Source organism: Gloeophyllum trabeum (assembly GCF_000344685.1).
Source record: "Gloeophyllum trabeum ATCC 11539 unplaced genomic scaffold GLOTRscaffold_00002, whole genome shotgun sequence".
NCBI lineage: Eukaryota > Fungi > Basidiomycota > Agaricomycetes > Gloeophyllales > Gloeophyllaceae > Gloeophyllum > Gloeophyllum trabeum.
In genome coordinates, this window is record NW_006920411.1 from 1,991,134 (window position 1) to 2,018,557 (window position 27,424).

Below are 27,424 nucleotides of genomic sequence, written 5' to 3' on the forward strand. Positions count from 1 at the left end.
GGCTCATTTGTGGGGTTCAATTTCTCGTCTTATCTCTATTTATTTTTTTTAATCTGGGGCGTATGCTATACGGGTCTACAACAATATTTTCGTGAATTTATCGATTGTGTGTCTTGTCCTAGTCTGCATGGTGGTTTTACTTTTATTGCTTATCGTGGGAGTTGACTATTGTAGTGGCTTGTAGTCAGTGGCTGAGGTGCGGGCCGCGTCGGTTGATTCCTAGACTCTGATTGGCTCCTGCCTTCTATGACATAGGCTCTCTGCAGGTTCACCCGATCTGCAGAGCCATTACATCATTGGTATCTGGAATTGATTGCAGGCTGTAGAAGGGCCAGAAAAATTGTAAAAAATGCGGGAAATCCATAATATATTCAGAGCTCTATAGCAAATCAAGGAATATACAAGATGATCCTGAGAGGTCTAGTGAAATTCAAATGATACTTCAAGAAAGATAGGAATATTTGTGTCAGCTCTATGATATACAGTGTAAAATAGGGAGTATCTTATGCCCAGCTCAGGACTCGTAACCAGCCATGCACAGCATTGGCCCACTCCCCCCAAGTTGATAGGAAAGGTCGATTATACCTACACAGCGAACATTGTGGAGATCCACGTTCTCGCGCCCCCTCCGCCTTTGCCGATGGACAACAGCAAGTGTATCCATGAGGGACCTGCTCACAGTCCGAGCAAGAAGCCTCGCATGACCGTTTGGTAAGTCCTTTGATTTGCACTTACTGACACTTGAATAACATCCGTGCCCGATGCAGACCCATTGCAGACTGACTTTAAAATGGACAAAAAAAGTTCTGTCACCATTTCTATACATAAAATCCCTCCTCTTCTTAGCAATTGTCTTCACCTCTTCTTTCATAGATTCACCCTATAGAAAACTATAGGAAACAATTTCGCAATTTTCGACGTCTTTGGCAATGTGACGGATGATATTGTGACACCATCTGATGTCACACCAATAACTCTGTTATTGCGTCCCAGATGGCGACTGGACAGTCATTTTTAGTACCTAGAAGTGATTGTTATGATGCAATAGGACATTTAACACCTACATTTGACCTTAGGCTCCCAGGCGAGAGGATATAGGTACTTACTTCGACAGTGTGACAGCATAAGTGTCACACGATCCGTCTCATCCGCTGACTGAAACTTGGTGACAATACCGAGTGTAAGCATACTTGCAGAACCGCAGTGTACGAGGATACAGGCACTTGTACACGTTGATACGTCAGGTTCTTGCCTTTGCTTGATATCACGACTGGTCGCAAGGTATACCACCGGCGACAGCCGGCGCTTCTCGAGTATTCAGGTTCTCGTCGGAATAAGCCGAACGAGCATGATCAGTTACATCCTCTTGGTATCCCGGCAAGGTATGTCGTTGTCGCGTACACCCTGCTCAAGTCTGTAGCAGTCCTCTCCAGGGAAGGTTAGACTTGCAAAATGGTTTGTCACGATGCCGCCCAAGCAGAAAGCAAAGATCGTGAAAGACGTTACTCAAATGGTGCTTGCGCGCAGAACCAGGATGTGTAACTTCCTGGAGTACAAGGGTACGACCGCCCTGCTGCCGGCCTCGTTCTGGAACGTTAATGCCTGACTACAGACACGAAGGTCGTCTATCGACGTTATGCCTCACTATTCTTCGTCTGCGGAATCAGTGCCGGAGACAACGAACTGGTCACGCTCGAGATCATCCATCGTTACGTCGAAGTGTTGGATCGGTACTTCGGCAATGTGCGTCTATTTCTCCACAAGCATTGCATAACTTCTCATACTCAGACCAGGTCTGCGAGCTCGATCTGTACGTGTGGAGCCTATCATGCCGCTTGCGACGCTGACGAACCCCAATAGTATCTTCAACTTCCAGAAGGCATATGCTGTGTGTGCTTTCGCGATCCTCTCAAAGTTGTCACTGAAATGTCGCTCTTCATTCCAGATCTTGGACGAATTGATCATTGCTGGTGAATTGCAGGAATCCTCAAAGAAGTCCGTACTCCGGGTGGTAAGTGCGAAGTAAATGTGCTACAGCACTTCCGACTAATATGGGACACGAATGCAGGTTACACAATCCGATAGCATCGAAGAGCAAGAAAACAGTGAGGATACTATGGCACGATTAGGTTCGAGAGTCGGTCAGATGTCGAAGGCCCTCTAGACCGTCGGTCTCTTTGACAGCTGCCGGCCACTTTCTGTGAGGGGACCGATACGAGATAACCTCCGCAGGTTCGTGGCACCTGTGTGATCGCCAACGCGACGAGGGAGGATCGGAGAGCACACGATGGGTCCATGCCTTGATCGCCCAGACCGCTGTATACCTGTAGACGTCTGTGTACTGTATAGTACTCCTGTGTAGGGCCGACACCCGGTGTCCTCTGGGTTGCCAGGAGTGTCGCCCGGCATTCAAGGAACATTCAGGAAGAGGTCTTTGAGGCGCTCGGATTTGCCTTGCCATTGGATTTATTCTTGTTGAGAACGTACCAACGGACCAAATCGAGCGTAGCAATCGAATCTTCCACGGATGAGTGACCGACAGTGGCACCGCCGGCTTGGATAATCTGGCCCAAGTGCTCTTTGACACTGTAATGTCAGTGGTTAATTCACAGGGAAGCAACATCAACAATGGTGAGGCTCACAGTTCTCGCAAGGCCCGTCTATAAGGCGCCCCAGCGCGATGCGGGAAAAGGACAGCAGTGTCGACGCATCGATGATGGATCATCCTCAGCGTCTTCAGATCATTCTCTAGCGCATGACCGACCATGATTGTCTCGGAATTGATGAAAGCGTCCAATGACTTCCGAATTGAGGCCAGGGGCAGGACGGCTTTGGCATGTTCTTCAGGCGTGATACCAGAGAATCGAGTGTTGTAATCACTGCGTTTGATTAGCACCTGCAGAATAAGTAGGGAAATGGATGGGGAACAGACATCACATATACTCCGTCATCCATCCTCACCAGCTTGTCGAACACTTCGGTACCAGTGCCATCCACCACTGACACGCGAGCCACTCGCATTCCGCCTGTTGTATAGATCATTTCGCAGTCCAGTGCGACTACGTCAAGCGCAGTATCCTTGGCGCCCTCTCCCGACGTCGCCGGTCGGGAATACGAGAAAGGATGCCTGGCATGTAGATCTTCTGGCTTCGTCTCATAGAAGACGTGCGGGCCTTTGTGACAACCCCCACTTTCAGATGTTGGCTTGCCACAACAAGTGTACAGCCGCATTCTCTCGCCTAGATGATATTACTCTATGAAATTCAATAAACATCGGGAGGCAAGCGTGCTCACCGTTGACCTGCTTGGTATATTGTCTCCCCCAGTGATAAGTGCATTCGTCCGCCAATTCTTTCCGTTTAACCAGAAACTGTTGTCCGCACCGCTCACACTTCGCAGGCTGGCCCTCTTCACTTGGCCGATCTCCGCCAACACCCTCCGGTATCTCGACTATATATCCCCACTTCTTCATGTCGTCCATGCTTAAGACCAAGGGCTCCAGGTGCTCCCGGGTGAGCCGTAATGATTCGAGAGACTTCCGTTGTTCCTCGCGCGTGGCGATGTCTTGCTCCGTCCCTACGGAGGGGTGAGATATCGAGTCGGGGATCGGCCGTCTCTTCAATGCAGCAACAGACGATATTACGGCCTATCGCCGAAGTTAAAAAACATCTCATTAGTGTGGAACCCTACTTACATTCCTGTAGGTAAGTTTCGTTGACTTCTTGTACACTTCTTCCTCTTGCCTTAGAGCATGTTCTGAGGCTAGTATCGGATTAGAAGGGAGGATATTCTGGTATAAGACCACATAATGGTCGTATAGTGTCTTGACCATGGCCTATGTCGACTTGTCAAGCTGAGGCCCGTAACAGGCGTGCAGTTCTCACCTGGCGAACCGGAATGGCGACATGAGACTGCGCAGCATTGACTCTGAGGATGGGTACACCTGTCTTTCTCAAGGTTCAACGAATCCGAGACGCAAGGAGACTGTCGTAAGACTCACGGAAGTAGCAGATGCGGTTGGTACGGCGACAGGTCTACTTCCCGCACCCGTCTTCTGTAGTTTCCGTGGAGGCTCCGAGGAGGTGCTGCCATTGCTTATCGCCCCAGGTCTGCGTACTGGTTCAGATACAGTAGGACGCTTTGCAGGTACGGTAGGCTTTGCTCCTCCCGCGGGCGTGGAAGGACCTGGCTGTGGCGTCGGTTTGGGCTCATCTACTGGTATATTGAGAGACAGAGTTTCGGACGCATCTGGTCGATGAGAGAAGAGACAGCGTGGCCTCTTGCAATTGTTTCGGTCGGGACATGGCAGCTTCTGAAACAAGCCCAGTAAAGAGAACATAACTCGGTGCTGCCAGACTCGGACACGCGTTGAGTCTCAGGCACTTTCTTGCTATCTCCGCGTCTACGAGGCGGACGGATTTCGGACACAATATACCCAACTTGTAAGATTGAATGGTCAACTGGTCGATCGTGGCGGGAGTATAAAGGCTCGGGTCTTATCGTGTATACTTGACGGACACGTACGGCACTGTGAGCGACCCCAGATGTCAAGGGCTCTTTCTCCCGTCAGCTGGGGCGACCAATGGCTCGTTCAACAGATGAGAACGGGCACACGGAACCTCTGAACGGGCTCAGAGAACAAGTCAGCTGATTTCCGTGTACTAACGCCAGCGATTGGAAGCACTCGAGTATCGGACAAGAGGGTGGCCACGGCACTGCCTCTCCTTCGGGCCACAATCTTCGTTGAATCTTCGTCCAGTTTTCGAGGCGTTGTGGTCGGATTAGGGAAGCATCGACGGACGTGTAGGAGGAAGAACGTGCCCGGTGACACTATGAATGGATACACACCTTACGTTGAGATCCGCTGTGGTGGTATTGCCGTGCAACTCGGTGGCTGCCCTCGGCCGGCTTTGTTTTTCTTATCATATGGCGCTGACGGTATAAAACTCCTCTGGCATCACTCTGTTCTTGCATGGCTACCATGGCTTTTCACTGTCAGCACGTTGTTATGGTCGATGACCAGTTCCTCAATACCCGCCACTCGCCCGACAGCCACTTCGCCAATCCCGCTGCTCTAGCCGCTGCCCGCAGACAGTGGGCTCAGACTCGAGACAATCCTCTGAACAATGTACCTGTCTTTGGGCAGAATCCCTACCGCAATGTCTGGAAGGGATATAAGCGGCCTGATCCTCGTGTTCATTCGCTGCCGGGTCCGTCAGAACCAATACCGGAGCTACCGGAGCTGCAGGTACAGTGTTCTGAATTGACTTGGCTGGAAAATCTCGGTGGCGATTTTGAAGGAGAGCACAACTCCTGTGTTTATAAAGTGCTCTATCGCGGCCGTGCATATGTGCTGAAAGTTGTGAGTCCCCTCCCTCGTCGTTTATTGGGCTTCTTCTGATTCGAAACAGTATCGGCGTTATCCGCGTGCTGAGGACGAATGGTCGAACGGTGTCGATGGCCCTTCGCGGTTCGACAACGAGCGGAAAGCGTATGCGAACCTCATCCACTTCGGCGTTTGCGCAGACGGGTTCGCTCCCCGTTGCTTTGGCTGGTTCAGCCTTCATGTTGACCCCAAAGCTAAGTGGCTGAGTCCCTTTGCGAACGACCCGGAGCCACCAAACGCCATTCTCCTCGAATTCCTTCCCGAATCCGAGCAGATGAACGTTAGGAATATAACCTATGAGGTCGCGCAGAATGCCATGTTAGCATTAGCCCGTGTGCATGCTGCTGGCGTCTTGCACCGGGACATAAACCCAAGAAACCACTTGGTGCTGCCCGAAGGGAGAGTTGTGATTATCGATTTTGACACTGCCTTGTCGTGGCCAGACAAGCGGGTGAATCGCTTGGAGCTGAAGTGGGAGAGCGAATCCGCATGGAATCTATACTTCCAGCTCATGGTACGCGTACCCTTCTTGAGTGGCAGTACCCGCGCGAGCTAATGATGGCTTTAGTTACCAGACAAACTCATTGGGCTGGATACATCTCAGACGGCGTACTGAACTTAGTTCAGCTACCGCGTCGTCATTTCGTATCGTCATCACATAGATACTGCAGGACAGACCGCTATCATAGAATACATCATAATTCTATCCAAAGCCACACTACTGTATTACATTCCATTAACGACGTCGATGTCTACCGTGTCGTCTCGACGGTACGCGCTCGCAGGGTCATGTCGGATTTTTGCCTGCCATCTTCGCCAAGTACTATAATATGAGTATGTAGCGTCTTTGGTCCAGCCGATAACATACGTATACGTGTAGGAGTAGCCGAAGTCAATCATTTGGCGCCCGTGTACACGGTAGTTGCTTGGCTTGGTTCTTGGTTCTGAACACACCCGCCACCGTGGGCTTGGACCAGCTGTGTCGACTGCTGACGACGCTGAACACTAGCCCCCAACAATACTAGAGGAGCACCATAGGAGTCCGTTTCAGGCAGCCGGCGGTTCTATGTCCACGGAATATGGCTTCAAGAAGCGCGCTCGCGCGGGCTCGGTGAAGGAGACTCTGGACGCTATCGAGTGCGTTATTTTTGCGACCGCTGTGCGATTGACCCATATATACCACTCGATCGGACAGGACGGATCCCACTCATCACCTGGCTGGGGCGTTCAGGCCGCAGACGTAAGACCTTCGATTCTCATAACCACGCCCAGTTGCAGGTAACTCATTTGCATGATGACGCCTCGTAGACCTCTTTCCGAGACCCCTCGGCGGGCGAAGGCCCTTTCGTTGAAGCAAGAGATCGCACAGGCTGAAAAGGCTCCAAATTACCCCCCCTCTGGAGGTCTCTGGTCTGACATCAAAACTTGGCAATGGGTCGTGGTCCCTTGTAAGTCTCAATGGCTTCGCTGGTTACCGGTTGGAACAAAAACCTTGGTTTAGGGTCGTCCTTGAAGCTGCTCGTCATATTCACTCTGGCATACTTGAACTGGGCGCTGATAACGCCTTACGTCGCGCCTGGTCTGCCAAACCCGTTCGAGCCGCTGTTGTTCATCTCCCACCGAGTGCCCGGCTCGCCAGATGATGACCCTCGGTACCAAAAGGGCTACCTCGACCTCGTCTTCATTGCATTCTATATCATATTCTTCTCGTTCACTCGGCAACTTATATGTCTGCATTTATTGATGCCTCTGGGGAGATGGTTCGGTATAAGAAAACAGGGTAAGCTGGATCGGTTCGCGGAGCAGGCCTATACCGCCCTGTACTTCAGTTGTATGGGACCGTGGGGTTTGGTGAGTATCTTCGTGTCGCAAAAGTCATCGCTGACCGTATCGAGCCAGCGCATCATGTCACAACTTCCGACTTGGTGGTACAAAACGGAGTACTTCTGGATAGGTAAGTTGTCAGAAGCTCTTATTGCTGTAGCGTCTCATACTCGCTTTTGCAGACTATCCCCACTGGGATATGAAGCCCGAGTTGAAGCGCTATTACCTTATGCAGTTTGCATACTGGTGTCAGCAGCTGATTGTCCTCGCTTTTGGTCTTGAAAAGCCGCGTGTAGATTACAAGGAGCTCGTGGCCCATCATCTAGTAACTCTTTGGCTCATTGGGTACGTGATCCGTGCGCGTTTGTCAGTGCGAGACTCATGTATTTATCAGATGGAGTTACTTGATCAATCTCACATTCATAGGCAATGCTGTCTATGTTAGCATGGATATTCCGGACATCTTCCTGGCCGTAAGTTGCCGAGATTGAAATCTGTGCATATCCCTAAATTATGGTTTACAGTTCTCCAAAGTGTTGAACTATCTCCAGTCCAAATACAAGGTCGTCTCGTTCGGGGTCTTCTTTGTGATATGGACGTAAGTTGGCATATACAGGGGCGTGTTGCTTCTCTGACTGTGACCGCGATTGTCAGTTATTTCCGTCATTACTTAAATCTGGTCATCCTGTGGTCTGTCTACGCCGAGTTTGACCTTATGCCGTGAGTCTTGTCGTTGGATGGCGTCGAGAGGATCCTCATCTGTCTCCAGAGAATCGTCTAAGAAGTGGGACCCGCCCCAAGGCGTCTGGATGGTCTGGTGGATGAAATGGCAGATATTCGTGCCTATCCTACTCCTGCAATTCTTGAATCTCTTCTGGTATTACTTCATGCTCCGGATCTTGTGGAGGTAGGTCTCACACATCTTACCTTGGCCATTACTGACACTGCTTGCTCAGGGCTTTGGCGGACCCCGCAGGAGCAACGGACGTGAGATCTGACGATGAAGATGATGGCGAAGATGAAGACGACGACAAAGAGGACTAACAACGCCCACGAGGATCGGCCGCATGAGCAATACTGTTCGTTATCGTAGATACAACTTAGATAATACGAATCTTGATACCATACACATCGTACCGATGAACATTTCGCTGTCATGGACCGTTGGAACCGCAAACAGTCATGGTTGAGAGAGTTCTTGTTCTTCTCGTAGCATCTGTGCTTCAAATGCAGGGTCGAGCACAGCTGTCGGGTCTCCGGGGAGCGTGGTGACTTTTGCTGGAGGCATGAGACCTTCCGAGTCTGAGTAGTCGTCTTTCTCTTCCCATGGCATGAACTGGACTTTGACGCCATTAGCGCTCCCTTCCGTATGGCCAGGCCAACGCTTCTCCCTTTGTATGTCAACGGGATCGCCAGAGGCCATGGACTTGAGTGCTAGCAAAGTGTACTGTCGACGGGAAGAATCTTCTATTAAGTCTCATGGGACGCTCAGGGCAAAGATGGATACGGACGTGAGAATCATTCCCAGCATTGTGCAGGTAATCCGTAGGAATTTGAAGATGTCTGCACATCTGCTCCAGACTACGTTTTCTGGCAGAGTCTCCTTCGAGGGCGGCGAATAGGTCTGCTGTGTCGACAACGTATATACCTTCGTCAGGGGATACGTCTGGCAGGGCATAGTTCACGAATCCCAAGGGTGCCTCCACGGATTTCGACTTCAAGTAACTAATTGAATTCAGTCACGCCCAAGTGAGAGATGACAACGCCTACTTGATATCCGATCTAGCGTCGTGGAACACCAGGAAGAGGGGTCCTGTCTTTGTCCATTCAGACAAAAGATCGGTGATGCGCTGCTTGAACGCCTTCTTGCTAATAGTCTCGCTAGTCCCGAACAAGAAGTTCTGACACGGTGTATGTCAGCCTGGCAGGGTTTCTGCGTTCGGAAAGCAGCGCACGTCTCGGTAGTCCGGTACGTATGTACCGTTACTGTACGTTCTGTTCTCCTTCACGATGAGATGGCCTTGTTCGTCGATTTCCTTCCCATTCTCCCATCGTATGAGACTCCAGCCGAATTCTGTTAGGACCGTGTGGTCGTACTCCCATGACTCGAAGTCAAGGGCACACCATATGCCTGTTTCTTCGGCCCAGAATGTCCGAACCCTTTCGAAGAGATGTCTACGCTTCATGAGCACGCCATCTACGAACCGCAGGCGTTTATTGTTCTTCTCAATAGTCTGCGTAGGCTCCGACATGAAACTGCAGCTGCATCACGGTTACTGATTACGGGACGTACTTTCAGAGCCTTCTTCAACACACTTGCGTCATTGTAGTACATCGGAGATACATTGCGCAAGTGTTCGGAGGTCAACAGAGCTTCTGAATTGGGTATAGGAATAAGATCCTTTGTTAATTGCATGGCATGCAGCCAGTATCGTATATATTCCACTTGGGCAGACGAAAACATCAGACGCGATTCTCCATTGTGCAGTGTCCCTAAGCAGAAAGAAGTTTAGAGAGGAAAGGTTTATAGAGACAGGAACATACCCATGAAGAGCTCCACGCCCTTTGTACTGTCCGCCATCAGGGGATGATCGGGGTGTACCAATGCATCGTATTGCAGCACAGATTTAAGTGTACTGATATCCTCTTCGTCCGGTAGTGTTTGATGCCTGCGTATCTGAGGAATTGGGTGGTGTGGCGTTATGGGCCGGACTCACCACTCAAACCATATGTCCGAGAACCTATAATAACCAGTCAAGACCGGCGCCATCGTGGGTTGCTGAGGAGTACTGGCGGATCTTTCGTCCGTCGACATGATGTTAAACAGGCTTTTATAGGGTAGGGACGAAAGCTTTGGCCCAGTGGCACAAGGCGCGAGCGCAGTGCCTTGCAGGCCATAGCGCGGACCAGTCACGAGAGAGCCTTCCACAGCTTCGACGCGTCGCGGGACGCGTATGAATTCAAATTCCGCGACTTCAACTGCGATACCACAACCAACTGCTGCCACCCTTTTCGCGTGCAATCTTCCCTGCTTGGCTCTACTACTCTTCTTGGTATAATGGCGCAGACTGCTCAGAAGGGTGGTACGAGTGGCAAGCGTAAGGACGTGGGCAGCTCCAGCGCGCGGGACTCATCGCCACCGAGAGCTAAGAAACCCAGGACCACCCAAACTGCACGGAAAAGCACGGGCGGACTTAGACGTATGCCTGCCCCGCCTGGGGGTGGAGGTGGAGACGGGGGTGGAGGAGGACCGGGCCCTGCCGCTGCTGCCGCTCCTGGAGGGCCAGGGAAGAAACGGCGTTTCCGCCCGGGTACTGTGGCTCTTCGTGAAATCCGGAAGTACCAGCGGAGTACAGACCTCCTCATCCGTAAACTCCCTTTCTCTCGAGTGGTCAGGACATTGTCTGCTACCTCATTATTATTCGTTGAATTATAATACGGCAGGTGAGGGAAATTGCTATGGACATGACGACCGACATGAATCATTATGGAGATGTGGGTTTGCGGTGGCAAAGCTCTGCAATATTGGCCCTTCAAGAAGCAACAGAAGCCTTCCTGGTTCACCTCTTTGAGGACGCGTGAGTGCCTTACTCTGTTGACTGCTACACTCCTTTATTCATCATCCATGCCGCGGCAGCAACCTTTGTGCTATTCATGCTAAGAGAGTCACGATCATGCAAAAGGACATACAACTTGCACGCCGCATCCGAGGTCCATGGGGAGGCGTGGCATAATGTGATATACATTCATCTCGACATTCCACATTCCTTGTTGTAAAACTCATCCCACTATAGTTACATTATGACCCAGGTTCTTCGATGCACCGCTGCGACACCCACTTCCTCTGTATTATTTCTGTGAGAATATATTGCTCGATCTGTTCGTTCATGATCAGACTATCGGGTTTTACTGGTCAATGTCTCGTCTGAATATATTGGAAGGCAAACAAGCATAGATTGCAGCATCATGCAAACAAACAACACTGAGCGCGGTATAGTAACACAGATGGCATCCAGAGGACCGGTCATGGAGTTGTAAAGACAGTGGATGAGCATACTGATTCGATAGACGCGTCGGTAAGGCCAGCTTCGAGATCAGCAGCAGCAGCCAGTGACGCAGAGCTAGAGACAGCTTCCGTAGACGCCAGAGTCAGGGTCTGAGACCTTGCGTTCAATTGAGTATCGCCTCTCCTGAGTCGACGACGACGGCAACTTGCATGCAGAAGAGTATCGCCGAGAGCCGGAGTTGAGTAGCGTCAGGAATAAATCAGGTTCCGCAGGTTTGTCCAGGGCTCGATAGTCAGAGGCTCCGTAACGTATATGGGATACCAAGTGGCGCCTGACGTCTGGAGAAATCGACACACTGTCGCCGACTCGACCAAGGTCCGATAGGGAAGAGGGTCCATGAAGCGCAGGCCTCGGAACTTTCAGTGTTGCCACAGAGCTTGAGCGATAATCCGTCGCTGGAGCGTCGGAACAACAGACGTCGTAGGGTACCCGCCTGGACCTGTGAGGATCAGGCTGCCCTTCTTGGCGGTCCGCCATTGCGCAGAGCTCAGTGCTGATGGACTGAAATAATCTAGAAGATTGCCAGAATAGCCAGACCCAGGATGGAGCCTACCTGCAGAATAGTATATATGTCGGTAATATCTTCCCCGCGAGCAGAAATTTCTGAGATCAACCGCTCGTTCTTGCTGTCAATAGTCTGCAGATGCTGCAATAACTCGTCCTGGTTGTTTCTCGAGGCTGATTCCATTCTGTGCTGACAGCATTGAATATTGACGAGTTGCTCTATCTGGCGGGAAATTAGGAGGCAGGACTGCAGAGACAGCTGTGGATCTCACGTCGAATACTGATATAAAGTCTCGGAGGGCTTCCTGGCAAGTCTCTAGTTCCACGGCGTTCTTGCTGGAATGCATTACTGATTTTACCAACCCTTGCTGTCCCACTTGCACTATGACGGCGGATATATAATGAAATATTCTATCCCACCTTGTCAGCTAACGATATGTTCTCGCAGCTCCAGCTACTCACGATTCCAATTTCTCCACGCCATGCTGGACTTGTTCGTCATGGACACAGTCAGCCACAATGATGGCTTGTAGTCGATCGACCAGAAATTGACACCTTTCGACCAAGGCCGCACAGCGCTTCTTGTTCGTTCTGGCACTCGCGTAAGCCTGATAAACAAGCTGAAGGGCCGCGAAGGCAGTATTGAGCAAAGCGCCACTCATCGAAGTTTGAGCCCGTTGGAGTCGGTTAGTAGACACCGTCGGAAGTCGACGACGCGGGAGTGATAGCCGCCGAAGAAGCAGTGGGTATAAAAGCTTCGATTCTGGTGTGGCTATTGTAACGATAATACAACGTTGGCTGACAGTAATTCTTGTTCTAAGCCTTTATCTAATACACGGAGCTGAGGAGAAGTAACTACCTGCTATTAGAATGGTGTAAAGTACCTGTAGCGACTGTTACAGAAAGCGAAGGAGAATCGTAGATCTCGCGAGTAAGAATTAACGGGAGATCCTGTCATGAACGAAAAGAACGGAGGGCCAAACGAAGGGCAGCGTGCAATTAGAATATTACACTCATGCAGAGACGAGAATAGAAGTGCTAGGTAGTCGGGTATGAGTCCTTGATATCTTCAGAATGACACGACACGATGCGAGACAGTCCATGCAGCCAGAGTCCGAATATATAACCAAAATGAAGTAGAGATGTGAACCTTAGAATATGACACTTTGTCGGTGATGACTTGCGGGAGACCGAGTTTGAGCCATGCCTTGGGCCATCATGGGAATGGGGGCGGCGGTGAAAGCTGGCGCACCGCTGTACATCGGCATGGACGGTGGCATGGTAGGCTGGACAACCCAAGGGCCGCCCCATGATGCGCTGCTCACCATGGTAGGCCTAACAGGCGTTGAAGGGGAGGATGACGACGCGTGGCCGCGGAGACTTGAATATCTTCGCTCGACATCTGAACCGGAGTAGCTCCTGCCCTGATTGGCGAGCTGCCCCCGGTGAGCGCTCGTCCTATTGGGAGATTCACCACCCGACGGGCGCCGCTCATGGCTGCGGTGCGAGTCACTTGCGACTCGGGTAGCGCCAGGTGACCCGTGTCCATGGATCTGGTGCACACGCTCTGTGCTGTTGTTGTTGCTCCGCGTACTATGAGGTCGGGAGTGAGAGGATGACCGAGAAGATTGCGAACTATCTCTTCGATCCTTTGACCCTGAACGAGAACGAGAGCGGTGGTCACCATACCCTTGGGTCATGAATGGCGCATTCGGCGGCAGCAGTGGCATGTTGTCCATGTATGGACTGGGGACACCATAAGGCGACATAGTCATCATGGGCATCGGCGGTACAGCAGGCATACCATACATGCTCCACGTTGACGGGGGAGCTCCAGTGGAAGGGCTATCCGCGTCCGAAGCCGCAGACTGTCTTCTCGAAGATTTTCTGCCCCTGTCCTTGAGACGAACGTCTTCGGTGGACGCACCACGAGTAGAGTGCATCGAGACGGGTCGATGATGAGAGTCTGCGACGCTTGGAGGTCGGGCTACGCCAGGTAAAGGAAGATGCGGGTCCGAAGCCAGCTTGTCTTGTCTGTGCCGTGAGGAGTCGCGCTTGGAGCGAGACTGCTCGTTCTTCTCGCCCTCGACAACGGAAGCCGATACCCGACGCGCGCCAGTGCGTTCCTCCTCACGCCTCATGCGGGCAGCGACTACCTCCTCCTTGAGCTTCCTCTGCTTCTTTTCCTCCTCCATAGCCTTCTTCTCCCTCTCCCAGGCCTTACGCTCTCTTTCCCATTGGAGCTTCTCCTCTTCATGCTTTCGCCTCTCTTCCTCCAACTTCTTCTTCTCTGCCGACATTCTTCGTTGTCGTTCCTCCTCGAGGAATCGTGCCTTCTGTTCTCGCTGTTTCTTAACACGTAGTGCATAACCAAGGGGTATGCGATCAGCGAGATCGTCGGCCGAAGCATCGTGCGGTTTGGGAGAATCCCGCTTTGCCTTGACAGTAGGAGGCTCCAATGAAAGTTTAGGGTATGCTGGCATAGGAGAATCTGGGGACGTAGGCGCAGTTGAGGGACTGGAGGGCATTGAGCTCGATGCAGGTAAGGAGAGATGTATGGCGGCGGATAACGAGGGAGTCTCCTCGATTCGCAGCGGGGACGGAAGGGTAGATTTGCCGTTCAATTGCGGGTGGCCTGAGGTTACAACTGCACTGTCAGCACTCATTGCAAGCATGAGGCGGCATAGATCGATCATACCATGAGAAGAATCACTCGAGGCGGTCGAAAACGGTACTCGTGCGTCTTCTATTGAGTGAGACATAGCCATCGGCGAGAGGGAAAGTTCCGGGGGTTCTTCATCGACAAGCAAACCTGCCAGAGCTTCCAACCCCTCTGAGAACTCCAGGGACGCTACGCCATAGCCCCTGCCGTTGCCCGATACACGTTTGCTCACGATCACCGGAGCATTATCCGCTGGCTCCCACACAATCATCCGATCTTCGAAGCAAGGTCTGCATGCCCACCTTCTCAGGCCTTCGCTGAAGCGTTCGACACGCTTGGACGCTACGGCCGCTTCGGACAAAGACGTCGCAGAAGACTTTACTTTCATAGCTTCCGACGATTTTGACGCAAATGGAGCGATTGACAAGGCCTCCGACCGGGATAGGTTGTTTGACTGTAAGCGACGCAGAAGTAGCGTTTTGAGCATGCAAGTCCGCGCAGTGTCTTGGAACGGCAGACCCCGGGCCGAATTACAAGAGCGAGGAAACAGAGGTCCAGATGGGGGATGAAGGCAAGGGGGAGGAGAGAAGGACGGGGCAAGGCTACTTGATATCACCGACATCAACCTTGTCTGGGATAGACTAAGGCTGGAAGGAGTGAGCTGGAGGTCTGGCCGATCGACCGCTGCGGACTGTCCACCATCACGCTCCTCCGAGGATGTGTCATCCTCGGAGTCTTCTGCAGGTTGCTGGCGATCGCCGGGGATTGGGAGTGGAGGCTGATACAACGCTGGAACAGGGCGGGCGGGAGCCTCCCACTGGCGAGCACGGGGCTCATCGGGTTTATGCGACGGGCCTGTTTTCTTGCGTCCCAGCCATGACATCAGTGCTTTCTTCGGCTGCTCCTGGGGAGCGTATGGTCCAGCATCGTCTTCGGGAGTCTGTAGGCTGGCGCAACCGCTGGAGGAAGATGCAGACGAGTTGGCTTGGGCGAGACTGGGACGCTCGGTCGAAACGGTGATGTGAGCGGTCGCGTTTAGGAGCCGAGAGTTTGACTTCTTCGGGGGTCGAGGGGGAGCAGGCTGGTGGCCGTCTGCAGAGGCACCGGCATCAGACTTGTCAGAACGCTTTGCGAACACAGAAGCAAGACGTCGCATTGTAGTGGCCGGAAAGGAGGAAAGTGAGGGCTATCAAAGCAGAAAAGTCGCGAGCGGGCACATGGGTCTGACCTAGCGGCTGAACTTATGGACGGCGTAACCTGGACACTGAATGACGAAGGGCCGAAGAGAATAGTCCGACAGAACCGCTGCCGGGGCCGACGACGACGGGAGGGACGACGACGGCGACGATGGACGTCGAGAGAAAGGAATAAGTTACCACGTCCCCGCAAGAAAGAGAGAACAAGAGGCCGGAGCCGCCCCCGGATTAGAAGCAATTCCAGAGAGACCAGCGCGAGCGTTTGTGGAGCGGGCCAGGGCAGCCACCCGAGGCGAGCGCCCTTGCCGGCATCCATTTTGGGAAATTCTCCCACACGTTCCCCTTCTGGGACGTTCGCATCTCCCATCACACACGCTCAGCGGCACTGGGTACCCTCTGCCGGACGCGGTCGCACGCAGTTCCATCATGTCGTTTGAGCTCATGCTACCTACGAGAAACAGCGTCATCCTTCCCCCTCTGATTCTCCCCTGCTCTTCCTTTTCTCCTTCCGCCGGACGCTGTCCCACCACCTGACGACCCTTCTCTCGAACCGCTCGACCACCGCGCACACGCATTCCTCGCTCACCCCAGCCCACATCGCAGCCCTGTCCACCACTAGCTGCAAGTCATCCGGCAAAGCACCGAAGACGTCCCGCGAGTTAAAGATCTTGTAGGCCTCGCCAGGCCGTAGATCGTCCGAACCGGAAGCTTGATGTAGAGCCGTCGGCGGAAGGACACGACCTGATGGTTCCCTCATCGGGACTGCGGATTTCTCTTCAGCCGTGGCTCCCTGACCAATGGGAAAGTAGTCACGGACAATATCACCGAGCTCGTCTACTTTTAGTGTGAATGGTGTATAAATAATTGTGTCATCGAACACGATCATTGAACTTAGCATACCTTCGTGTGACTGGCCCCCACCCAGCAGTGCTCGGTGACAGAAATTTATGTATTCGTCCAGCATTCCATCCGTCAGATCCGTGACATTCCTGTGACCGAAAGGTGACCACAAAGACCGAGATGTACGGATTGCTCTTACATTCGTGACGTCGCCGAAAACAGAGCATCCTTGCTTTCTGCTGATTCTGCGTTAAGCTCCTTCACATGCGCAAGATATTCTTGCAATCTTGGTAGAGCACAGGTCGGGTCCTCCTTCTCATTCGGCACCCTGCAGTGTGATCAGCAAGCCAAAATAGCTACGTGCATCCATGGAGACAAGAAGTATAGGAGCTGAAATACCGCTCACCTGGCTATCCCATCTAAACCATAGACCATGCGCAATACAATCACCGCGGCGGCAATTAAGGACACCTCAGGTGGCACATTATCAAACTTGTGATAATGCTCAGGATCGGACCTCCTTGCTTGCTCTAGTTTGGGAGCTAGAGAATAGTGAAGGCTAAGTGTAAGAGAAAGCGTGTGGGATAGGTGCTTTGTCAAAATGTATAAAACAGCTGAAATTGCGGGGCCGTGTGACTTGAGCGTCCACTTAGATTGTATACGATCGGATGCAAATACGCACGAGTGCCTCCCAGCCCGCGTACGGCCCTCCACAAGACAGGAGCTGCGTTTAGCTCAGGTGTCCATATTCCATACGACGACTGCATGGATTTAGCAAGCCGGGATACTAACCCATGGAGAGGCAGAACCTCAGGGGCATGCTACCTTTCACGGCATATGCTTTCGTCGATAACGGCAGAATGCAAGATGCAGGCTGACTTACGTGAGGCGAGAGGGCTTGCACGGTCTGTTTGGTCAAGTGTACCGTCATGGAAGCAGGAAGGATTCCTCGACGAACAGGATCCAGATACGGCAACTCGTAGGTTTCAATGATTCTGTGATAGGACGGGCGCATTAGTCGACCGATCCGGTCGGACAGCGTAGTTGTCTTATTGGCCAATAAGAATGCCCACGCACTTGATGAAATCCTGGTATATCATAGGCAGCCTCATGGTCCAGCACGCGAGTACAAGTACGGCGATGGTATTCGCGGGCGCGTCGTATTTGCCGTAATTCCGATGCTTTCCCTTATGCTTGGTGCTCGACTCGGTTTGAAGAGGTCTTGTGGCGGAATCATCCTCCTCGGACGACGAAGACTCAGAGGCATCGCGCATCAGCGCAGCCATTTCAGGGTCGTCCTCTGTATCGGTAGACTCTGAGGCAGAGGAAGAACTGTCCCTCTCAGTATTCGCGGCCTCACCCTCGTCGCCATCCCCACCACCTTCTGTGGGTGTCTGCGTCTGTCTCGGAGTCTGCAGAGATGTGGCTTGAGTGGCGGGAGATACGTCACCCTGCTGCTCGTGTGCGTGGAGATAGGGTTCGGCTGGTGGAGGATTGGGCAGGAGGCTCAGATGCAGGGCCCATAGATCTCTACATACGGTCTGTGAAATGCAGTTCACCATCAATTTGTATAACATTGACAATATTTCCCAGACCTCGAACTCGGCGGGCAAGTCCCATAGCCTGACAAGAACCGATATTTGTTTACGGAAGACGAGCTGAAGACACTGGAAATAATGGTAACGTGCGCGGGGTCCATGATACACTGGTGTCGCCAAGCCGTCCGAATAAGAGGGTGCAATCGGGGGATTAACGCGGCCATTACTCACATAGAGGGTTGGCTTTACTCGCAGTTTCCTTTTTCCTACGATTTGATTTGAGTGTCCTCTTGCGCATCGCGTGCGGCCCCAGTTCCGTGGTCTCATTTGTCTCGCTCCTGTAGTTCTACTCAGAATATGAATTTGCCCGTTAGCCCGGAGGTGAAGTAGCGCGAACCTGCAGGACGTGTCCCTCGCTACATGTAATAAGTCCACTCGATGGCTCTTTGTGCCATTTCCTCGAACCGCACACAGGGCATTTCTTGCGAAGTGCCATGTTCCGTGACTGACGCCGGAGTGTGGAACGTAACCCTGAAAATGGGTTACGCGCGCGCGAAGCACTCGATCAGTCACGTGGTTATACGCCTCTTTCGCCAGCGCGACCATGCGACGCGCATCGACTCTTCCTTCAGCTCTGCCGTTACACCAGTCCCATAATATCTCTCAGTGTCTCTGCAAGAGAGATCTGCAATGCGGTTTGTTTTCCTACTGCTGACGGTGCTGGCACTGGTGTCGGCTGCTTATGGGTGAGTACCTCCACCTCGGAGTGTTTCCTGGACTCTTTCAGCCTTGACAGCTGACGGTCCTCACTTTCTTAGATGGACTAAGGTGCAAATTGTTTTACGCTCATGGCCTGGAGTGGGTATTGACATTTGACATGGGAAGGAAGACCACGAGATCTTCGACCTTACAGCGCAGATAGAAGCCGCGGAAGGTGCGCCCTCCACGTCTCGTACGACTGCTACACATGCTCACCCTTCACCCGTTCCGAAATCATCCAGGCAAGGGGACGACATTCTACTCGTGGCTAGAGGTACCCTCCACCGCGTCCGTGGCCGAAATCAATAAGGCCTACAGGAAGAAGAGTTTACAGCTCCAGTATGTGGTTCATCTCCGGATCTTTTCGCCCGCTTTTAATCATCTATCTTAACTATCGCGATTCATCTCCGCGATGCTTTTTGCAGTCCGGATAAGAATCCTGATGTCAAGGGTATCCATGAGAGGTTCGCGCGGCTGGGTCTCGTCGCATCCATCCTCAAGAGTCCAGCCGGACGGGAGCGGTGAGCAACCGATTGCCATGCGCAAAAATGGCTGATCATTGCCGAAATGAAGTGAAGACTTATTTAATCTGTCGCCCAACTTAGCTACGATTTCTTCTACAAGAATGGCTTCCCGAGGTGGAAAGGGACCGGCTATTATTATTCTCGCTTCCGTCCTGGTCTTGGAGTGAGCTACCTCATGTCACCGATTTGTCTGAGACTCGTGCACTGATTGTGTTGGCCGTTGCCATTGTCCCAGAGCGTCCTCGCGTTCTTGATCATCTTGAGCAGCGGTCTACAATATGTCGTCCAACGTCTCAATTACAAACGGGATGTGGAACGTATTGAACGTTTCATACGCGAGGCTCGGACGGCCGCTTGGGGCCCGAAGATGAATCCTTTGGAAGGGCCAAGAAAGGTAGGGTTCACCGGATTTCCTTCCACGTATCAATGATTGAAAATTCTGTTTTCCGTCAGGTAAAGGTGAATATTGGAGGGCCGCCAAGGTTGGATGAAGATGGCAATGTTGTACCCGGTAAATTCATCGACATGGTCGTCGACGGCCAAGAGGTCTTCATCGTGCGTTGTCTCTGCTACCACCCCATGTTAGTGTGTCTCAACCGTCATCTCGTCCAGCTCGAGTCGGATGGCAGCCGATTGCCTCTCGATACTTCCGCAGCTACTCCTCCCTCCCTCAAGCGTACCTGGTTCATCTCGCTTCTGACGTCGCAAATTTCAAGAGTCACAGGCAGACCCGCAGAGTCGCCGATGGACGAGAAGGCTGAGGTTGATGCCTCAGTTGATGACGAAGCCAGCGGCGGAGAGACCACCAGCACGGGGGATGTGTCTGAAGGTCCTGCCAGGAACGGGAAGCCTCTGGCGACCACCAAGGCAGGTGGCAAGCGGAGGAAGGCCGTGCGGAAGCGGTGATGTTCGATGAGTGTTATTCATCCGGTCGTTTGTCCTTAGACTACGTAACGAGCTTGAATTCCAGACAACGTGTCTGATCAGCGAACTAGACAGCAGTGTATCCGACCCGCGGCCGCTAACAGTAGGATATTGGCGCCTATCGGCTTGTCTCGGCGCCATGAACTCTGCAGCAATGCATGCCAGACGACGACCACGAGCGGTCCAAGCATGCCGGGCTTAGTAACAAGCCGTTTGCAACAGGGCCGCTGATATCTACCGGGACGCTAGTCATTGATTAAAAAATGCAACACCTTTTACCTGCCGACGTCCCCCTGAATTTTGCTTGCGGCTGCCTGCAAGCTGGGTCCCTTTACGCTGTTGGAGTGGAGCTGACCGCTGTTGAGAACGGTCTGAAATATGCACCCCAGTGCCTTTGAGCTCGCATGCCGTCACTCACCCCGTTGTGCGCAGGCTTCTCGCATACACAGTGCTGAAGATCTTCCCTGCGCGGTAAGTCGTTCGGTCGGTTAGTCTTCTGTTGAGACTCACGAGATCCCAAGAAATGCTGCCGCCTATTTGGCCCAGAGCTTGAGATGCCCCGGAGAACTTGAATAGGTGTGTCGTCCATTAGGTTGCACAGCGACAGGAACAAGTGGTCATTAATCCCTTAGCAAGCACAAGTGTACTCCAATTCTACGGGCTCACTGTTTGATGAAAGGTAGAGGTCCTAACTTACGAAGGCTTTCCAGATACAAAGATATGACATGCTACACAACTGGTGATGCCTTTATACTTCATTGTTGAGCACCAAACGACAGCCACAATCTATAACTCCGATGATTATCCACTGATTAGATTCTGGCGAGGTCGCTCAAATTCGAACGGCGACAGAGGCAGCACGATGAGCCGGTCGCGGGGTATCTGCTCTTCTCTGGAGGCATCTTGGATGAACAACTGCCATCTTTCTTACGTTACGGGATATCCGGAGACGTGTCCTCTGGTTCACCTACGGACCCCTTCAATCCTCGCACAACTTCAGAGCGGCCAGTGTCACGGAACGGCTTCCGAGGTGTGGCCTTGGCAGCATTGTCAGAACATGAGTTTTATGACAGATATTCCTACAGCTCGATATGAATGTACGAGTCGTAAGTCCAGTTCAGCTTCCCAGCATTACTTGGCCATGAAGTATACATGCCAAGCACGAGAGTATGGGGTAGTCGGAGGTACTTCATGGATGCCACCCGGTCCGGACAAGGCAGTAGCATGCATCAACGCCCACGGTTAGCGTCTGACATCGATGGTCCCTACCCAAGACCATGCCCTAGTAGAGCAGTCGAAGCTCAAGTACATGTATGCCAGTCATGAGATGCTGCTACAATGTATTAGCATGGAAAGAGAATGATACGGATCGTTCTGGCCAGTGGCCATGTCGCGGAACGGGTATCAGACAATTGATTCAGGGCGAACGCGATTGGGCGGGGCGGGCTGGGGAGTACGGCAACCATTGAATGGGGCCCAGATAACATCGGCCGATATCTGGCGCGTCGGAACGCTCGGAAGCGGGGCGGACGCGCGACAGTAATTTTTTGCAGTCGCTCGTTGAGGACACACAGCATGCGAGCGCGCTGCTGGCCGCGACAGAGGCATGCAGAAAGGCGTAGAAAGGGGGGCAGAAACCGGTCGAAACAGGTGAAACGGACGAGGACGTCCGAGGCGGGGCCGGGGCCGCGGAGAGCGCCGCCTGGCTGTACTGGCATGTGCCTTGGGTAAACAGACGTAAACAGGCCGGGCAGCACATCTTTAGCCTGAGAGGGGCGCCGGTAATCCTTATTCCTCTCTCTCTTGCTCCGTCGCCTCCTCACTACAAACATGGCCTCGTCCTCTCCATACCAGTACCGCCCCGACCTCCTCGCCCCCTACCTCGAGCTCCCTCAGGGCGACAAGATTCAGGCCGAGTGTAAGCGCTCTGCCGTCTCTTATCGGCGCGTTCCCAGCTTATCGCTCCTTCTCTAGACGTCTGGATAGACGGGGATGGTGGTCTGCGTTCAAAGACGACGGTACGTTGCGTCTTCTTGCCGTTCTGCGCCCGCCCACGCTGCGATTTCTCCGATCTTTCGTACTCATCCTGAATGACGCTGTTCTAACTCGCCTCTGAATAGACTGTGAGCAAGAAGGTCACCGATATCGGCCAGCTCCGCATCTGGGACTTCGACGGCTCCTCGACCAACCAGGCACCCGGCCACGATTCGGATGTCTACCTCCGTCCCGCCGCCATCTTCAAGGACCCCTTCCGCCGCGGCGACAACATCCTCGTCCTCGCCGAGACCTACAACAACGACGGCACCCCGAACAGGACGAACTACCGTCACCATGCCAAGAAGATCATGGACCTCGCCAAGGACCAGGAACCCTGGTTCGGTATCGAGCAGGAGTACACCCTCTTCGACGTCGATGGTACCCCCTACGGCTGGCCCAAGGGTGGTTTCCCTGGTCCCCAGGGCCCTTACTACTGCGGTGCCGGTATGCATAAAGCATGGTCACTGTCCCGCTCCGCCGTCTAACGTATCCCTCATAGGTACTGGCAAGGTCTTCGCTCGTGACCTGATCGAGGCGCACTACCGTGCGTGTCTCTACGCCGGTGTCAACATCAGCGGTATCAACGCCGAGGTCATGCCCTCCCAGTGGGAGTTCCAGGTCGGCCCGTGCGAGGGCATCTCCATGGGTGACCACCTCTGGATGGCGCGTTACCTTCTTGTCCGCATCGCGGAGCAGTGGGGCATCAAGGTGTCCTTCCACCCCAAGCCGCTGCAGGGTGACTGGAACGGCGCGGGCGCGCACACCAACTTCTCCACGAAGGCGATGCGCGAGGAGGGAGGAATGAAGCACATCGAGGCTGCGATCGAGAAGCTCAGCAAGAGGCACGATGAGCACATTGCTGTCTACGGGGAGGACAACGACCTGCGGTTGACCGGTCGCCATGAGACGGGCCACATCGGTACTTTCAGCAGCGGTGTCGCCAACCGTGGCGCATCCATCCGTGTACCGAGGCACGTCGCTGCCCAGGGCTACGGCTACCTCGAGGACAGACGTCCTGCCTCCAACATTGGTACGTGTAGATTCGAAGTCAGGCGCTGCTCTGTGCTAATGCTCTGCCAGACCCGTACCGTGTCACGGGCATCATCGTCGAGACCACCCTTATCAACTAGACGGCGATCGTCATCGGTGTTCTTAGATCGTAGAGTTCTCGATTTGTCTCTAATATTTGTCAATGGACCATCAGGCTGTGGTAGTACTACTATTCTTGACGGTGAATGTGGACGCAGAAGTCTGAGACATTGTACATCGGGTTCTGGAGGAATAAACAAAATAATTTTTGACCGGGATAGGGGACCGTGATGCAATGTGGTGCAGCGGAGGTCATGGGGAGCGGGTCGAGCGTCAGCGACGGGCTCTGTGTCAGATGGTCGTCGCGTCAAAAGCGAGACGGGGCTCAGGCTTCCCTCTGCACAGCCTTCGAATTCCGTCATAGATCTTGCAATGCTCGAGGGATCGACATCAGCCTCGCGTACTGAGCTCGTCTGCCATCATGTCGGACGCCTCGACCAGCGACCAGAAGCTCTCCGTCGCCGCCTTTCTCAAGGTTCTCACCGACCATGGCATGCCAGTCCCAAGGGCGATGGCTGCCGCGGGCAAGATGTGCGTACTTGGTGCTCCCTGCATTCTGACTCGGACTCCAATGGCCCGTCCCCTAGACTGAAGAAATGGAACACCCGTGCGGACTTGGGCATGCTGACGAACTCTATGCTTGCGTTTGCGGGCGTGGACGACAAGAAGGACCGGAGGATGGTCCTTGAGGCGCTGAAGAAGGCGGGGATCAAGGAGACTGCGCCGAAGAGGAAGCCTGTTGGGAGCAGCAGTACCAGTGAGTCCGCCGGCCCGTCCTCGTCTGCCTCGGTGGTAAGTGGTGTCCTCGGTTATAACGGTACCAGGGGTTTGTGCTGACGTGCATCCAAGGCTCCCCCGCCGAGAAAGAGACGGAGGAAGGATGAAGAAGGCAACGAGTTCCTGCCGGGCAAGCCTGCGGACGAACTCGAAGGAGCATCGTTCGGCAGTCTGGAGTTCAAGGAAATAATAGATGAAGAGGCAAGCTCGGGTCGCTTCATCATCCTTGTCACTTCTGACCGCACGCTCTACCGGTGTTCCTCAGTTGCTGCGGACAAAGTCAACCGTGATCAACCGCGCTCCGATTATGATGGCCTGGGCCACCGTAGTCGCTGAGCGACTGGGCTTTAAACGTGAAGAAGCGCTGAGCATCGGTCAGTTGCCTTTCGTCGGGCCTCGCACTCGATTGACAATCGCATATAGCGTCCGTGTATACCGAAATGAACGCAGTAACCAAAGGCGTCTCCATTGGCATATATGGACAGAGCAAGAAGAGCGAAATACCTGAACCAAGCAAGGGAGGCATGCAGCCGTACGTGGAGCTCATGGGCAGGAGGTGAGTCCAAGATCTGCCTTTGCGGAATGGAGCCATTTGATGATCCTCGCCGCTACCAACTCAGAATGTTTGTACTGTCTTTTCCACCTGCATGTACCTTGTTGACCTCTCATGCTTCTAGTCCACTCTACCAAACCGCGTCCAACGCGTGGCTCGGCATGGCAGCCAACAAACCCACCCCTCCAAGCTCTGCATACTCCTACATCACCCGCTCCCTCCGCCAAACCGCGCCGCACGTCCTCGGCGCTATGCGCCTGTTAGCCGAGAGCTACGAACCCGACGAACTGAACAGGAAAGGCTTCGGCCTGTACTGCGAGTTCAGACCCGAAGTCGGCGGGTGGGGCGAGAGAGGCGAGGTCAAATGCGAGACTATCTTGCAGCTGAGGAAGAAGAAGCAGGAGGACCCGAGTGGCGGGGTCAAGTTGGAAGAAGGAGAGACGGACCGTGAAGCCCTGTCATCATCGACCACTGAAGCAGGGCCTCCCGTCAAGCAAGAGCCTGAGGCAAACCAAATAGCCCCCAAAGTAGAAGTACCACAGGCGAAGCCTCTCGATGCCAGGGCGTCAGAACCGCCAGATGAATTTGCAGACCCAGAGTATGACGCTATTGACTTCAGTGCGCTCGAGATACCCTAGTGTATATCTGGCACTTCGATCTACTAGGACGTCCATTCTCACTCGGGTATGTCCATTAGTGTTATGTTCTGTCTAATCATAACAGACGAATAAACAATACAGTCTACCAGGCTATGCCTTTTTGGACCACCTCCCCACCGCACGCCTAAACGCACACATACATGGACCTATGCATGCAGGTTCTTGATAATCTCAGCGGTGAAGTCCGACGTCGTAGCAGATCCTGAGAACATAATGGACAATGAGCGAAGTATGGAACGGGACATGCTTGCTTCACGAACCTCCCATATCTGCGGTCCTGACTTTGCCTGCGTTGATAACGTTGAATGTCGAGCTTGCAATGCTGTTAGCAATGTTGTCCAGCCTGCAATATCCTCGGTATCAGCGGAACGAAAATGCACAGATGGATCTACGATGCGCACCCCAAGTGTCTCAGCATCATGGTAGCGCTGAGGATCATAGCGGCGGGGTTGGCACGGTTAGTACCCATGATATCCTGGGCGACGTGACGGCATCCGGGCTCGAACAGGGCATAGTCCTAGTATGAGACTTTAGATAATGCTTGTCATTGAGCACTTCAAAATCCACTGACCCTGCCAATATTGCAACCAGGGACGATACCTGGGCCACCAACGAGAGCCGCGCCAATGTTCGATACAATGGCACCATAAAGATTGGGCATGACCATAACATCGAATTGCTGAGGACGAGCAACCAACTGCATGGAACTAGGTCACAATGTCAACCAGAATCCAAACTTATTGAACGCTGTTCAGGAACTCACGTATTGTCCACAATCATGTCATTGGCAGTGATACCCGTGCTCTTGTACTCCTCGGCAATACGACGGAAGGTGTTGAGGAACAGACCATCACCCAATTTCATGATGTTGGCCTTGTGCACGCAAGTAACTTTCTATACAACCAGCACCATATGTTCCTACGCGGTCCCAGGCACAGGCAATGCGAGAAACATACCTTGCGGTTGTTCTTCAGCGCAAAGTCGAAGGCGAACCGGCATATCCGCTCGGTCTTGGCCCTCGTCGAGACCTTCAAGCTCTCAACAACACCGGGGTAGCTCTGGTGCTCCAGGCCAGAGTACTCACCCTCGGTGTTCTCACGGATGATGGCGAAGTCGACGTTATTGTGGCGGGTGGGGAAACCTGGGAGAGACTTGCAGAGGACGACAGAGGCATAGATGTCGAGCTGCTGCCGCATAGCCACATTCCATGATATGTGGCCAGACTGGGAGATAGGGGTGAAGAGGATACCTGCGGATTGCATAATAAGAGATGCGCAAAACTAGATTGCACCCTGTCCGCAACTAACCCTTGAGCCCGACCCTGTTTCGCCGTAAGCTTTCCAAGGCCTGCTTGAAGAGGTCCTCGCCGGAGGAGGACATGCCGGATACGTTGTACTGCTCCCACTCAATGGGAGCGTTCACGTATTCGAAAATTTCCTTGACGGAGTCCGTAATTTCTTGACCGATACCGTCACCAGGAATGAGGGTGACCTAGTTAGGATCGTCAGTCCGAGCAGGACGTGCTCAGCTGGGTGCAACATACCGTATAGACACCTCCATACTTGGTCGGTAGCTATTGATACGTGAATTTGTATTCAGGAAGACGATCATATGAGTGACCCCATACCCTCTGAGCGACCTTCGGGAAACCAGCAGACAGGGTGGTCGCCGTCCTCTTTTACGCGAAAAACCATAAGTCCTGGTCAGAAAACACAGATTCGAGCAGCTTACGGCGTGGGTGAGCGCAGGGCGCGTAGACGAGGCGAGGGCGTTGCGAATCATGGCCGACGTCGAGGGAGGTGAGGGAGGAAATATTCACAAAGTCGGGAGCAGCAGGAACAGTTGAGGAGGCAAGACTGCTCCACGTGCTAACGCTGGACCCACGTGGGAAACGTCATCGTCGTTCGGCAGGTGCGCTTGCTCTTTCCTCCGTCGCGTCTGAGCTCGAGCGCAGGGCCGCAGTCTGCACGTACTTACAGCAGGGACTGGCCACGAATACTGACACTAGTTGCCTTTGATCTGCGTCTTCCATCGAGGATTCGGGTCTCTCTGTACTACTTTCTCCGGCCGCCCGGGCGGCATGGT

The 27,424-nt window shown here is 53.1% G+C and overlaps 12 protein-coding genes across 12 annotated transcripts; 7 read left to right on the forward strand and 5 right to left on the reverse strand.

The window, feature by feature from the left end:
• Window positions 1–1,340: 1,340 nt before the first annotated feature.
• Window positions 1,341–3,011, forward strand: GLOTRDRAFT_55421 (Adaptor protein complex sigma subunit). The gene is made up of 9 exons (XM_007863694.1): window positions 1,341–1,382; window positions 1,434–1,559; window positions 1,613–1,743; window positions 1,794–1,810; window positions 1,861–1,888; window positions 1,946–2,011; window positions 2,069–2,586; window positions 2,643–2,879; window positions 2,933–3,011. The coding sequence occupies exons 1-7, from the start codon at window positions 1,349–1,351 to the stop codon at window positions 2,162–2,164; spliced, it is 498 nt and encodes a 165-aa protein (XP_007861885.1). The 5' UTR covers window positions 1,341–1,348; the 3' UTR covers window positions 2,165–2,586; window positions 2,643–2,879; window positions 2,933–3,011.
• On the reverse strand, window positions 2,421–4,339 carry GLOTRDRAFT_114132 (uncharacterized protein; the record flags this gene model as incomplete). Its single annotated transcript, XM_007864233.1, has 7 exons — window positions 2,421–2,586; window positions 2,643–2,879; window positions 2,933–3,239; window positions 3,295–3,646; window positions 3,695–3,835; window positions 3,885–3,947; window positions 4,001–4,339. The coding sequence occupies 7 exons, from the start codon at window positions 4,337–4,339 to the stop codon at window positions 2,421–2,423; spliced, it is 1,605 nt and encodes a 534-aa protein (XP_007862424.1).
• Window positions 4,340–4,916: 577 nt separating this feature from the next.
• Window positions 4,917–6,168, forward strand: GLOTRDRAFT_114133 (uncharacterized protein). Its single transcript, XM_007864234.1, has 3 exons — window positions 4,917–5,362; window positions 5,412–5,900; window positions 5,955–6,168. The coding sequence occupies exons 1-3, from the start codon at window positions 4,973–4,975 to the stop codon at window positions 6,000–6,002; spliced, it is 927 nt and encodes a 308-aa protein (XP_007862425.1). The 5' UTR covers window positions 4,917–4,972; the 3' UTR covers window positions 6,003–6,168.
• Window positions 6,169–6,452: 284 nt separating this feature from the next.
• GLOTRDRAFT_125743 (uncharacterized protein) lies at window positions 6,453–8,254 on the forward strand (the record flags this gene model as incomplete). The annotated part of the gene is made up of 11 exons (XM_007864573.1): window positions 6,453–6,523; window positions 6,582–6,626; window positions 6,695–6,834; window positions 6,888–7,237; window positions 7,286–7,340; window positions 7,393–7,555; window positions 7,605–7,683; window positions 7,735–7,808; window positions 7,865–7,930; window positions 7,980–8,117; window positions 8,167–8,254. The coding sequence occupies 11 exons, from the start codon at window positions 6,453–6,455 to the stop codon at window positions 8,252–8,254; spliced, it is 1,269 nt and encodes a 422-aa protein (XP_007862764.1).
• A 136-nt stretch (window positions 8,255–8,390) lies between these two features.
• On the reverse strand, window positions 8,391–9,980 carry GLOTRDRAFT_35133 (uncharacterized protein; the record flags this gene model as incomplete). Its single annotated transcript, XM_007863615.1, has 7 exons — window positions 8,391–8,657; window positions 8,722–8,935; window positions 8,981–9,111; window positions 9,166–9,444; window positions 9,504–9,703; window positions 9,755–9,879; window positions 9,928–9,980. The coding sequence occupies 7 exons, from the start codon at window positions 9,978–9,980 to the stop codon at window positions 8,391–8,393; spliced, it is 1,269 nt and encodes a 422-aa protein (XP_007861806.1).
• Window positions 9,981–10,412: 432 nt separating this feature from the next.
• GLOTRDRAFT_33938 (histone-fold-containing protein) lies at window positions 10,413–10,944 on the forward strand (the record flags this gene model as incomplete). The annotated part of the gene is made up of 3 exons (XM_007863539.1): window positions 10,413–10,601; window positions 10,655–10,788; window positions 10,848–10,944. 3 exons carry the CDS (start codon window positions 10,413–10,415, stop codon window positions 10,942–10,944), a joined length of 420 nt encoding a protein of 139 aa, XP_007861730.1.
• Window positions 10,945–12,551: 1,607 nt separating this feature from the next.
• GLOTRDRAFT_109688 (uncharacterized protein) lies at window positions 12,552–15,123 on the reverse strand. The gene is made up of 2 exons (XM_007864235.1): window positions 14,480–15,123; window positions 12,552–14,416 (listed from the first exon to the last, which is right to left on the reverse strand). The coding sequence occupies exons 1-2, from the start codon at window positions 15,063–15,065 to the stop codon at window positions 12,933–12,935; spliced, it is 2,070 nt and encodes a 689-aa protein (XP_007862426.1). The 5' UTR covers window positions 15,066–15,123; the 3' UTR covers window positions 12,552–12,932.
• A 926-nt stretch (window positions 15,124–16,049) lies between these two features.
• Window positions 16,050–18,513, reverse strand: GLOTRDRAFT_136310 (uncharacterized protein; the record flags this gene model as incomplete). Its single annotated transcript, XM_007864236.1, has 9 exons — window positions 16,050–16,476; window positions 16,540–16,628; window positions 16,679–16,807; window positions 16,886–16,971; window positions 17,363–17,474; window positions 17,557–18,020; window positions 18,075–18,184; window positions 18,249–18,363; window positions 18,415–18,513. 9 exons carry the CDS (start codon window positions 18,511–18,513, stop codon window positions 16,103–16,105), a joined length of 1,578 nt encoding a protein of 525 aa, XP_007862427.1. The 3' UTR covers window positions 16,050–16,102.
• A 182-nt stretch (window positions 18,514–18,695) lies between these two features.
• Window positions 18,696–20,304, forward strand: GLOTRDRAFT_109689 (DnaJ-domain-containing protein). Its single transcript, XM_007864237.1, has 9 exons — window positions 18,696–18,763; window positions 18,836–18,845; window positions 18,903–18,951; window positions 19,019–19,115; window positions 19,202–19,297; window positions 19,382–19,463; window positions 19,536–19,694; window positions 19,754–19,855; window positions 19,913–20,304. Exons 1-9 carry the CDS (start codon window positions 18,708–18,710, stop codon window positions 20,204–20,206), a joined length of 945 nt encoding a protein of 314 aa, XP_007862428.1. The 5' UTR covers window positions 18,696–18,707; the 3' UTR covers window positions 20,207–20,304.
• A 1,710-nt stretch (window positions 20,305–22,014) lies between these two features.
• On the forward strand, window positions 22,015–23,580 carry GLOTRDRAFT_114139 (glutamine synthetase). Its single transcript, XM_007864238.1, has 5 exons — window positions 22,015–22,142; window positions 22,199–22,242; window positions 22,345–22,705; window positions 22,761–23,291; window positions 23,342–23,580. The coding sequence occupies exons 1-5, from the start codon at window positions 22,055–22,057 to the stop codon at window positions 23,389–23,391; spliced, it is 1,074 nt and encodes a 357-aa protein (XP_007862429.1). The 5' UTR covers window positions 22,015–22,054; the 3' UTR covers window positions 23,392–23,580.
• A 191-nt stretch (window positions 23,581–23,771) lies between these two features.
• On the forward strand, window positions 23,772–25,318 carry GLOTRDRAFT_91037 (uncharacterized protein; the record flags this gene model as incomplete). Its single annotated transcript, XM_007864239.1, has 6 exons — window positions 23,772–23,881; window positions 23,938–24,142; window positions 24,200–24,355; window positions 24,393–24,501; window positions 24,551–24,683; window positions 24,805–25,318. The coding sequence occupies 6 exons, from the start codon at window positions 23,772–23,774 to the stop codon at window positions 25,316–25,318; spliced, it is 1,227 nt and encodes a 408-aa protein (XP_007862430.1).
• A 167-nt stretch (window positions 25,319–25,485) lies between these two features.
• On the reverse strand, window positions 25,486–27,121 carry GLOTRDRAFT_103465 (mitochondrial NAD-dependent isocitrate dehydrogenase subunit 1 precursor; the record flags this gene model as incomplete). The annotated part of the gene is made up of 10 exons (XM_007864240.1): window positions 25,486–25,541; window positions 25,600–25,682; window positions 25,741–25,856; window positions 25,911–26,046; window positions 26,103–26,233; window positions 26,296–26,588; window positions 26,647–26,830; window positions 26,883–26,912; window positions 26,967–27,014; window positions 27,071–27,121. The coding sequence occupies 10 exons, from the start codon at window positions 27,119–27,121 to the stop codon at window positions 25,486–25,488; spliced, it is 1,128 nt and encodes a 375-aa protein (XP_007862431.1).
• Between the last annotated feature and the right edge of the window lie 303 nt (window positions 27,122–27,424).